Source organism: Phoxinus phoxinus (genome assembly GCF_949152265.1).
Source record: "Phoxinus phoxinus genome assembly, chromosome: 2".
Taxonomy (NCBI): Eukaryota; Metazoa; Chordata; class Actinopteri; order Cypriniformes; family Leuciscidae; genus Phoxinus; species Phoxinus phoxinus.
The window spans coordinates 40,841,911-40,854,672 of record NC_136877.1 but is presented as its reverse complement, the minus strand read 5'-3'; the positions used below and the strand labels follow the sequence as shown (position 1 = coordinate 40,854,672).

At 37.2% G+C, this 12,762-nt stretch overlaps 1 protein-coding gene across 4 annotated transcripts in view; it reads right to left on the bottom strand.

The window, feature by feature from the left end:
* Window positions 1-12,762, bottom strand: part of pcsk6 (proprotein convertase subtilisin/kexin type 6) — a 76,930-nt gene that overhangs the window by 3,831 nt on the left and 60,337 nt on the right. For 3 of the 4 annotated variants that reach the window (XM_079584194.1, XM_079584196.1, XM_079584195.1), the window contains exons 17-19: window positions 7,962-8,049; window positions 4,811-4,914; window positions 2,879-3,008 (exon numbers count right to left, since the gene is read on the bottom strand). In XM_079584194.1, coding sequence (XP_079440320.1) covers window positions 2,879-3,008; window positions 4,811-4,914; window positions 7,962-8,049 — 322 coding nt within the window. Of the gene's footprint in view, window positions 1-1,430; window positions 1,471-2,878; window positions 3,009-4,810; window positions 4,915-7,961; window positions 8,050-12,762 lie in introns of all 4 variants that reach the window. The other variant, XR_013794414.1, reaches the window with a different exon arrangement.

The following is a 12,762-nucleotide window of genomic DNA, read 5'->3' as shown; positions in this document are numbered from 1 at the left end:
GTCTGATGCATCAATGCCAGAGAGTGACAGCTGTAAAAAGAGTGAATGCCTTGAATCATAAAGTGGCGTTTTAGTACGTTTTAGTATAAGTTACTTTAGTTAATATGAGTCAAACTGTGATATTGGATCTTGGAAGAGGAACATTAAACCCATAAACGTGAGCTCAGAGCTTGTTAATTCAACCGCCCCATATAAACACCTCAGTGCTCTACATCCACTAGCCCCGGTCATTACTTTCCAAATTGAAAGAGGTCACGTACCCTGATGTGCCTGACAGCTCAGAGCGTTCACTGTGAATGAGAATTAATACTCATTAAGTGGACACCTCATTCACACACCCGGACACTGCAACTGAGAGTCCGACTGATGCTGCTAGATATCTGACAAACATCGCTGTTTTCATGGCATTATTAAGTTTATATGCATATTAAAGGAAAGGTTACCCACAAATGAAAAATCTGTCAGCATTTTAGCTACTCACCATCATGGCATTCCAAAAATATATGAATTTCTTTCATACACCTTTGAAACGAAATGAGTGAAATGACTGCATTTTCATTTGTGGTTTTACCTGTTGTTACCTATTGTAAATAAGTATCTTATACTTACCAAGGCTGCATTTATTTGATACAGTAAAACAGTATTATTGTGAAATGCGTACAATTTCAAATAGCTGTGTTATTTTAAAAAGCTATTTATTCCAGTGATGCAAATCTGAAATTTCAGCATCATTTATCCAGTCTTCAGTGTCACATGATCCTTCAGAAATCATCCTAAAGTTTTCACACAAATGAATAACGAGCGTGTACATATAAAACAAGTTCTTCCACTCTTTCCAATGACAAATCTTCAAGTAAAGCATGTGTGCCACTCTCAAAAAAATTGTTATAACACAATAAACACCTTTTATAAGGGCCAGGCCCATTGTGATTTTAAGGTGGATAAATTATCATTATAAAATATACAAGTCCTGATTGACGTAAAAATTACAACAGCTCCACGGCCATTCATAACAGTTGAAGTGTTAAAGAACAGCTGTAAAAACGCCCTTGGCACTCCGTATGTGACCTCTGGGCACTTATACAGCATTTATTACTATATGTACTTTGTCATTTGCTGGTATATGAGTTCAAACAGGATGTCTTCCACTGTAGATTGGTTACCTCAGGGCCATACTTTACCTCTGCTTTACGGCTGTCTGATCTATTTGCCTCCAGTGAACATCAACCGTACTCAGAGAAGAACCTGTCTCTACTGCAATCACCATCCATGACCTTCATAAAAGCCTCTATTTGCTTTAGACAGCGTTCATAAAGCAAAAGACTGTTGATTTATAAATTGTGCAGTGCAGAGGCGGCTATCCTCTCCCGCCTCCCTTATGCTGCACATTACAGGAATCTAAAATGCCGTGATGGAGTTGTAAATCTCACCCATACATGGAAGATCTATGCTGGTTCTCTCTGATTTTATCTGCAAAACAGATAGCTTATTGATCACTGATATGGAGATAAAAAGTAAAGCAAGTATAAACTAAGAAAAAAAAGAACTCTACATTTTATGAGGAAAATAACTTCAATGTAACCTTTAAATATTAAACATCTTTAATCATAAATAAGAAAAATGTTTAATGAAATGTATTTGCATTTTAAAGCATCATAAAAGGTGTGGTCCAGTTGTCACTTTAAAAAAAATGTATAAAAATGCATATTCATAACCCAAAAAACACAAATGACGAGTGACATCCCAAGTAGCCAATCAAATCGCCGCTCTGAGAAGCCTTTTTGCCATCCACTATATTGTCCGTCAAGCTTTACTGAACTGTCGGTCACATACAACCTTTTTTTTATTTGGGCAAATTCCTCTACCTATATGGTATAAAGGTGTTGTCATGGCACCTGTATTTCCAATTAAATCAGTGTGCACGAGGTGAGAATTATTAAAAGGGACATATTATGCCCTTTTTCAAAGACTTGATTTGTTTTTGGGGTCTACTAGAAGAGGTTTTCATGCTTGTATGTTCAAAAAACACGTTTCTCATATTTGACATCGTAGCAGCACCTCTTTTCCCAGTCTGTGAGTAACGCTCAGTTTAGCTCAGGTCTCTATGAAGCCCCTCCTTCTGAAAAACGCAATGTGCTCTGATTGGTCGGCTGGACCAGTCTGTTGTGATTAGTCAACTGCTTCAAGCGTGTTTAAGAAATTACCATAGCCGCGAGTTTCAACACACTATTAACGCAACTCAACCAGGCCACGCCCTTTTATTTTGCGTATGCCTTAGGCGGGAATTATTTAAATGACGAATATTGTGACGTACGTTCCCGGAAGAAAACTAGCGTTTCAGGGCGTTCAGAAAGAGTGCTTATAGAGAATAACTCTCATTAAAGTTATTTTGTGCTTTGTAACTTTGCAGACCTTTTTCATGGTAAAAAAAAAAAAAGCATAATAAAGGGTCCCTTTTACTACTTCGTTAAACTTTATCAGAAACAATCATTGGCGGTCATTTGTCCTATATGCATAGATGTTAGTTGTTTGCATTCATTTATTAATTTCACCACGTTGAATGTTTGGAGGATAAAGGCTCTTGCAGTTGCACTCCTTTACTTCATTGTAAGTTTGTCAACCACTGTGTTAACAAATATTAATATTACTGTAAAATGTAGAATAATACAACTGCATGGAAATACTAGGCTAGATACGCCAAGACTTGTTGCCTCGTACGATCATAATGAAGGTTCATTACGCCTGCCACTAAGGGGCGAATTCCGTCAGTGGTTTCCGAATGTCATGTGCAGTGGAAAGGCGGCTTTGGTTTCGGTCTGAATGCACAACTTTCAATAGTACAGTCGTTTTTGAGACGTGTACATGAGTCATGACTCACTTGCGGCACATCCTCTGTGAGAATCCCGCTGCCTCGCTCCTGTAGTACCCGGGAGCACATGTCCGAACGCACCGCCACTCCTGCTGTAGGAAGTCAGGCGCACACTGAATGCACTCCTCCAGTCCCGGGCCTGCAAACACAAACACACTATTAGCTCAACGCTGGTGGTCTGGAATCGGTTTTCCGTTATTTATATTTGTGTTTCATTGGGGTCTTAGCTTGAGACGTATTTTGGAGGGCTGGTGACAAGGCTGATGTTAACTATGTTATCATTAATCAGTACGACAACAGTGGCCGGACACAATGTACCGGGTTCAGCTGAAGATGACAGATGATTCGCTGGACATTAAGATCAGTCAACAAAGGTGACTTTCTTGTCTGCTTTCTTGCCAGCTGATCAGCTCATCTCTAAGCTTAAAGCAAGACTACAAGAGACTTTCTTTTACAGGTCAACCATGTGATCTCTTTCAAAGATGCTTGCACACGATCATCAAAAGCACGTATGCTATCATTTAAAGGTTTGGGGTCAGTAAGATTTTCTTTTATTTGAAAGAAATGTATACATTAATTCATCAAGGATGCATTAAACTGTTCAAAAAAGTTTAATGACAGTAAAGGCATTTATAATGTTACAACCGATTTCTATTTCAAATAAATGCTTTCTATTAAATAAAAAATAAATATGAAGCAGCACAACTGTTTTCAACCATAATTAATTCATGATAATTTATTATTTTAAATTGTAATAATATTTCACAATATTACTGTTTTTATTTTTGATCAAATAAATGCAGCATAAGAGACTTCTTTCCATTAAAAAAATCTTACTGAACGCTCTACATATGAAGCACGACTGCATGCACACAGTTGATTTCAAAAGAGATCTATAAATACAGTCACACAAAAAATTTGCCAAATAATTTTTTTTTTTAAGTACACTGAAATGTTTCGGGGGACTATTGAATGAAGTAAACAAGTCTCCTACTCAGTTTACCAATTTAGATGGAATATGTTGCAGTGCATTGAGGGATTGACGTCTCCACAAATGCATGTCATGCTACTTTATGTATTGAAATGCTGCCTATGTAGGCAGCTCAATGTAGGGTTTGGAATAGAGTCCATGACTATGTTAAATGAGGTACAAACACACACACACACACACATTCGGGTTAATCTGTCAATTTACTTCCCTCCGCCACGCTGTGTCTACAACATCAGCTCTCCACATTTCAGCGAACTTGGAAAGCAAACAACTCACGGCTTATCAGTCGTCTCTGGTGGGTTGGTATAATGAACTAAGTTAATTAAGTTCTATGGCTGAGCAGCGAGAGTGATACAGGACTGGCAGGGGCTCTTTCAATCCCGCTGTCATGAAAATAAGACAAACTCTTTACTCTTGCGTTTCTCACTGCGAATTGATTCTGCTCCTGTGGTAAGCAAGTTGGGCAAGACATCTGATCTCATTCCTCTACATCTGCATTCAGTTCATTTCATATTCTATGAGTTATATTTGAGTCGGCTCTGCATATGCAAAGTCTTGTGAGTGAACTCATTGACTCTGAATGAGACTCACAATGATATAATGATGGTTTCTAAATTCTGGCTGAATCTGTGGCAGTTTACCGTTTGTAATTCTCGAATAATCCTGAAGATCTTAATTAGTTTGTTCTGGTGTGTTTTTGTTCAGGGTTGGAGATTAACTATTCAGGAGGGTGGACCTTGAAGACCAGAGAAGAAAAAAGCTGAAAATTGGGCCATTATCAATTAATCTGTTTTAACCCATAAGATGCTACTAGGAATGTTTGTTTATTGTTTGTTGTATAATATTATGCGATTGTTCTTAATATAATTGATGAAAAATTACTTGTTGCTGTGATATTTATAGCATGTACATCAAATTGGAATAGAATAGAATGGAATAAAAAAAATGACCTGTGCATGTGGAGCAGGAGATGTGGCAAGGGCTGCACTTCATTTCTTCCAAGTTAAAATAAGTTCCATTGGCACACTCCGGAACGCAGGTCATTCCTGCCAGACTTTAATCAGGAAAAAAGAAGAGGAGGAAAGATTAAACTCATATCACATTTCATTGCAATGTTTTCACAGTTTTAAAGTGGTCACATCATGGAAAGCAAAACAGTTATATCAGAACATTAACATGTGATGGCTCCATTTACATATCCACACTTGTTTATGCAACTTAAGACTATTCACACCAATAGAAAAACTAAATATATAATTGTAATTTTGTACAATTGTATTTTATATTGTTATTATATTATAACATCAAAGTGGAATTTCCATTATATATTATAGAAATAAAGTTTTTTAATATATATTTTTTAATATTTGTCACTTTACCATGTCCATTATTTTACTAGACCTTAAAAAATATAACATTATTTCCAAGTTCACACAGAAACCAACATGCACAAAAATAAACCATTAATTTGTTAACTGCTATTATTACACAGCTCTGTGGAATACTTGATTCTGATTGGTCAATTGCGCCATCTAGCGGTATGTTATCCCTCGATAACAACCAGTAAAAACTGATAACACAGGCTCATCCGGGTAACTGTCACTGACTGAAGTCTGCTCTTAATGCTTGATAGGAATGTTTTTTCCTCGTGGAAGCTTTGTGTTTAAAGAGCTAATACAATATTTCGACTCGGATCAATATGTCATGTCTAATTATTTACTTAAAGGACAAGTTCGGTATTTTACACTTAAAGGAACACTCCGACTTTTTGGGACTTTAGCCTATTCACCTTATCCCCCAGAGTTAGATAAGTCCATACATACCTTTTTCATCTCTGAAGGCGAAGCACTGCTACTTGGGCGGAGTGATAACCGCAGCACCTGAGACGCGCCGTGGTGAGGAGCAGAGAGTTCGTTCAGAGCGCGTCTCAGGTGCTGCGGTTATCACTCCGCCCAAGTAGCAGTGCTTCGCCTTCAGAGAATATAGTTCCCAGTATTTATATACAGTTAAAATATGTCTGTGTCTCATGTGACTTTGTACACTCTGTGACTATACAAATCACAACATATAAATAGGAAAATGTTTGCGTTATTTTGTCACTTATTTGGACTAGTATGCTAGCTGCAACCATTTACATCCAGTCTTTGTGCTAAGCTAGGCTAGCGGTGGGTGCGTCAAACAGACTTATAGCACGCACGGAGATGAAAAAAGTATGTATGGACTTATCTAACTCTGGGGGATAAGGTGAATAGGCTAAAGTCCCAAAAAGTCGGAGTGTTCCATTAAAGCCACAGAAACCGAAAATTCTCGGGCCAGCAGCGTGTGTCCTAATATCAATCTTAACAGTTCTATTTCATCAGAAACTATCTGAAAACAGGGCTTTAAGTGTAAAATACCGAACTTGTCCTTTAAGCGGCAAGTAGCCATTTAATAAGCGGTATAATGCACATCGAGCCGGTTGTTATCGCAGAATAAACCCCTTCAGGCTGATGCAAGATCCTGATCACCCTGTCAGGGTTTATTCTGCAATAACAACCGGCTGGTACATTATCCCTTACTTATATTGTTTAAAAATTAACATTATTCAACTAATCCAAGTTATTATTACAGAGTGGATTTTTTATTGTATATTTTAAAAATAAATAAAGTATTTTAATACTTTAGTTTAATACTTGTCACTTTAATGTGCATTCTTTTACAAACCTTAAAGAAAATAATACATTATTTCACACTATATCCAACATGCACAAAAATAGTCAATTCAATTGTTAATTGCTTTGTTTAACAATTAATCTCCAGATAAAATGTATAATTGTGACAGTTCTAGCTCCCAACGTGTAGATGCGGTCTCCCCTTTAAGCTTTTAGTGCTCTAATTATGACACAGACTAAAACTGATGTTGAATTAAATTATATTTTCAAATAAATCAGAGATACCAGTTAATCTGAATCCAAGAAAAGGCTTAATGTGTGGCTGAGAAAACAACTCAACAATCATCTTCACGCTGAGGCTTGGCTCAAAGAACTGTTTTGTTAGGGAACTGTGGGCCAGTGGTTGAAAATGACAGGGGAAGAGAACCGTTTCAATAATCATTCGAGCAAATATGAAGCAGAGAATGTGAATCTAAAAGACTCCAGGCATTCGGTCTCTATCCGCACTTCAAAACACAGCACATCACGATATATAACCCTGACAGATTAAATGCTGTAGAGAGGTCACGGCGTAAAGCATGCAGCGTTTTACCCTTCACAAGACCAGACTGCCTTTCAAGAACTAAAGCCCGGTCTGTCTCAGTACGGCTCGACTAAACCACAGTAAAGACAGCATACATAAAGATGACCAGATGCATTCTAGATGTCCTAAACCGACACAAAACCACAAAGCCTCACTTCTTATGCTATTTCATCTGCACCAGTACGTCATGAGAATTCAAAACTCAATATATATCATGCAAAGAGGGGTCACAGTTCTGCGAGTGAAGGTTTATAGGTTACAAGAGACTTTTAAATGCTTAATAGTTGCAAACATTTGCTTTTATTTAGACTGGAAATTAAAGGAATGGTTCACTTAAAAATTAAAATGATGTTATCTCACCTTCAAGTTGTTTCAAACCTGTATGAATTTCTTTCTTCTGCTGAACACAAAGGAAGATATTTTGAAGAATGTCGGTAACCAGACAGTTGATGGACCCCATTGACTTCCATAGTAGGAAAAAAAAACATGGAAGTCTATGGGGTACATCAACTGTTTGGTTACCGATATTCTTCAAAATATCTTCTTTTGTGCTCAGCAGAAGAAATAAATTCATAGAGGTTTGAAAAAACTTGAGGGTGAGTAAATGATGACAGAATTTTCATTTTTAAGTGAAATTATCCCTTTAAGGAACTATTATTATAACTATTCCTATTCCAATCCAGCACCAAATACAACAATAATCAAATGTTCTTAGGACGCATACTAAAGGACCACAAACTGAGAGCAGCAGTTCAACACTGGACATGAAGTTGAGCATTTCTTTCTAATCAGGTTGTTTTGTGGAAATGTTGATTAAGATAATGATTTTTTTTTTTTTGCTGTGAACATGATTTTTTTTTGTATTACCTGAAGCCATCCTTACAGGAAGTGCATCTGTCTGCATCTCTCAAGCATTTCAAACAGTTCTCATGACACTTCAGGCAACGTCTCTGGCCTGGAAAGGAAAAGTGACAGGAAGATCACATAGACAGTCAAAGACAGACACACTAGCGTACTACTCATACTATAGAGGCTATGCACATGGCATCACAGTAGGGTGGAAGAATCACTACGGTTGCACCAACTGAGTGGCAAAAAGTGTTCAGCTTGAATGCAGTGAAAACCACATCTAACATGGGATAGAGCTTTGAGATTGACTGTACAAATAAACTGTACAACAATAAATCAGAGCTATCTTTTACAGACTGACGAAAGAAGCAAATGGGTCCCTGCAATTCACAGAAACATAATCCTAACCATACCCATAACTTATCTCTAAAACTAGAGCAAAATGAAAGATGAATAACACTTATGTAGAAGCACCTAACCCTGGTTGTAAGCCTAAACTTGATGTAAACTGTAAACACGTCCCTCAAATCTGATTGGTTGATTGGAATTTTGTTCCAGGATCAACAAAGATGTTGATCCAGGAACATGTTGTACTTGGGGAAATCAGGTTTTGCTGGATAATGTTATTACAAAGCAAATTTAGATGGATAAATAGATATGTGCACAAAGGAGTTATTAAATAGATTCAGTTTACACCGCAGAACTCTGTATTGTCTGCATGACGGTAATAGCTGACAGTTATCCACATAACTTTAAAAGTGTATATAAATACAACTAGAATATCAATTATAAAACTGATAGTTCCGGTCCTTGATTCTGATTGGTTGAGGCGCGTTCGAAGTCATTGTAAATTACTCAACAAACATACACCTGTGACCGCATTTAGTATTACCGCGCAACTGCCATTTGTGATTCTTTGTTGCTGCATGTGTTGCTTGGCAAACTCTTTGGAACTACATTGCTTGGCGGAGGAATATGTTATAATGTTTTATTACATGGCTTGGCTGAATTCTAATGTAGAATGCGGCCTGTTATTTCTTGACCCCTGCTAAGTATAACAGACCGTTGCCATGAAAAACAGACCGTTGCCATGAAAAACAGAGCGTTGCCATGAAAAACAGAGCGTTGCCATGAAAAACAGAGCGTTGCCATGGACGCAGGATTCTAACCGAACGGACTATTTTCTTTAGCGGAAGCAATACAATCGTTTTTAAATCAATAAACTCCTTTTTAAATCAATATTTTGTGTCAAATTATTGATTTATTTGGTAGGTAGCCATGTAATAAGCGGGATAATGTACAGCGAGGCGGTTGTTATAGCGAATACAACCCCTTCAGGCTGATTCAAGACCCCTCCGCTTTGCGGTACCGAACAGCCTTTCGGTGTTGTATTCGCTATAACAACCGCCACGCTGTACATTATCCCTTACATATTTTGTGTTGCTGGTGTTTATTTTATGAATTAAATAAATATTAAAATGAATATTTTTATGGAGTAACCGTTTTACAAAAGCAATAAGCCCCTTGAAGCCGTGTTTTACAGTGAAATTAGAACAGCTAAGTGGCGTTGTAAGGTATGAGGCTTTACAGGGCTTAATGCTTTATTGATGTCCTTGTCACTTTTATCCCATCTTGAAGTTTGATCAAGCATCAAGTCAGCACTTCCAACCAGCTTTACATAAAGTCATAATGTAATGACTATAATGCCTTGGTGCTTTAACAAGTTTTAGGGCTGGGCGATAGGACAACATAACAATAACATAAGTTATCATCTGGATTTAGTCCTATATGTTATTTATGGTGTTGTCTGGCGTAAAGCGTTCACAGGCTTTGCTTTATGTATTTCCATGGCGTCAAATCAGTTGCATATTGAAACGTCAGGAAACTCCTGGCCAAGTCAATGTCCATGGACCACTGGTTCTTCGGTAAGCTGTAAAGAACACTGTCAAGTTCAACTGCCTTTAATTAATCAACTGTAGATCGTTTGTTTTACTCCCATTTTCACAGTCTCCCCAATTAAATCCAGTCATGCTGCAGGATGTTTTGCCACTCAGTTCTGCTGAGGGGGCGTCCCGGCGAGAAATTGACGTCAACGCATACCCTCTACCCACAATATTGCTGCAGTCTTCACGGTTCATTCTTTACGAAAATGTTTTGTCTGTGCAAAATAACATTTTTCATTTGATATGTGTCCTATATTTGTGAGAGTCACCCTACCATATTTGTGTTAAAATGTGCAGCATACCAGATTTTCCCACAATGCAATGCTCTCAGCTCACATTAGTGATGCATGAATTAGAAGCAATAACTGTGAAAAAATCTCTTTCTTTATTCATTATTTGATTAGACTGACAAAGTTAAGATGCTTTTACACAAAATTAGACAAAAAAAGCAAACATTTGTGGAATAAAAAAAAAAACCCTGGATTATATGTAAAATGTAACGAGATGATGTGGCAGTGTAGCATAATATTTTTAAGTTCTTATTGTTGCAAATTGCATACCAGCATTATTTTAGTATCATTATATACCATTGTAGTTTTCATTTAAAAATCTTGCCAAACTAGATTTAGAATTTAGATTCTAGAAATCTAAAATGGTGAAAGCAGATACTTTAGCAGAAGGAAAGGAGAAAAGTATCTAAGATAAAAAAAAATAATTGTATCCCCAAAACACTTGTGCATGATGTCACTGGTCCCCCATGATTTTTGAGGTGCGCCAGTGCTAAAACACTAGCATTTAAAGGAACACTCCACTTTTTTTGGAAATATGCTAATTTTCCAACTCCCCTAGAGTTAAACAGTTGAGTTTTACCGTTTTCGAATCCATTCAGCCGATCTCTTGGTCTGGCGGTAGCACTTTTGACAAAGCTTAGCATAGATCATTGAATCGGATTAGACCATTAGCATCTCTCTCAAAACAATGACCAAAGAGTTTCAATATGTTTCCTATTTAAAACTTGACTCTTCTGCAGCAAGCACAATGATTGTTCCTTTAATTTCCAAAGTAGTCCGAATTCGAAAGACAGTGGTGAATTCATAGTTTTTATATTACTTTTACTTTTCACCGATCACCAGTAAGTGAAATATCTAGATGCATCTGGATGCAATTCTTGGGTATGTGCAAATTTCATCCATTCAAGTTGCCACTAAACACATATCCCATCATCAACATCTGTTTCACATCCACGGCTCTGCATGTGTTTAACAGCTGAGGACAGCGTGCACAAACAGTGATAAACCAAGTCTTTGCTGGCTTTTATCATCCTCGTACACATCACAGGCGGACTGTGAAAGACGTTCAATCAACAAGCTGATTTGTGGAGATAACTAGAGCACATCTCCATCCCAGCATCTGTTATCAACAAGATGGAAACAACAAGGGACAATAAACCCAGAACATCCCACATGCAAATACAAAATTAGTCAGAAAGATGTACACAACGCTATTATTTTGCTCTGTGCTCATGGGCTGCCACGCTTCAGTGCTGACTGATGCAAACATGCTCTGTTCTGTGACTATATAGGCAATATTTTAAAGGAAGTTGATAATAAATACAAAATTTGACACTATTTATTCACCCTCATGTCGTTTCAAACCTGTAAAATCTGCTCATAGTTTTAACATCATTATTTTCATGTTTAGGTGAACTATTTCTTTAAGGCATCATTACCATGTTCCAGATGTTCTGTAATTATAATATATATATATATTAGGGTTGCACAATATTGAAGAAAAATATGATTGCGATGAGATATTTGATATGCGATATGATAATGCTTTAAGTGTGAGAAGAAAGCTTCCGAAAGTGAACAGCTGTGTTTTACCGTGTATTAGCTACATAAAAAGTAAGTGTCATTTTAACGTCAGTGTAAACCAGATGGTTTATGGTTTCAGGTAAGCCTACATTAGGTTTATTTGACAACAGAAATTTGAAAAAAAAAAAAAAAAAATAAAACACTGCTTAGTCTTCACTGAATTAAATATATACGGATTCTTATTAAATGGTTCAAACTAAAAGGCAACAGTAACTTAAATAAACACTCATTACAACTGAGATCTGCATCTCTGAGCGCATCTCTGAACGCACAACACGTTGAGCCTTGAAGCAGATGGACTACAGCAGAAGAAGATCCTCCTGTCAGATAGGAAACAGGGAACTCAGGCTAAAATTCGCACAAGCTCACCAAAATTGGACATTTGGATTGGAAAAACGTTGCCTGGTCTGATGAGTCTTGATTTCTGCTGAGACATTTAGATGCTAGCGGTGAGAATTTGGTGTAAACAACATGAAAGCATGGACCCATCCTTCCTTGTATCAAAGGTTCAGGCTGGTGGTGGTGTAGTGATCTGGGGATATTTTCTTGGCACATTTTGGGCCCTTTAGTAGCCTACCAATTGATCATTTAAACGCCACAGCCAGGATATTGAGTATTGTTGCTGACCATGACTATTCTTTTCTGACCACAGTGTAACCATTTCCTGATGGCTACTTTCAGCAGGATAATGCACGATGTCACAAAGCTCAAATCATCTTAAACCACCAAATTACACAGTGGGTGCAAGAGACTGTGGGTTGTAGGCCTCTCCAGGTCTCTGTCTAGCCTTTAGTATGTATTGTTGGCTCATATGATAAATTGCTCATGATGTTTCTTATTTGTAAGTCGCTTTAGTTTAACAGCACCTGTTAAATCAATAAATGTCTGCTGAACATTAAAGGATTAAAGGTCTTTCTACTTACTTTCACATATAATTCAATGTTTTATCATTTCTTTGTAATTCTTTGTGAAATTTAAAAGCAATATCTGAAAGAAAATGGG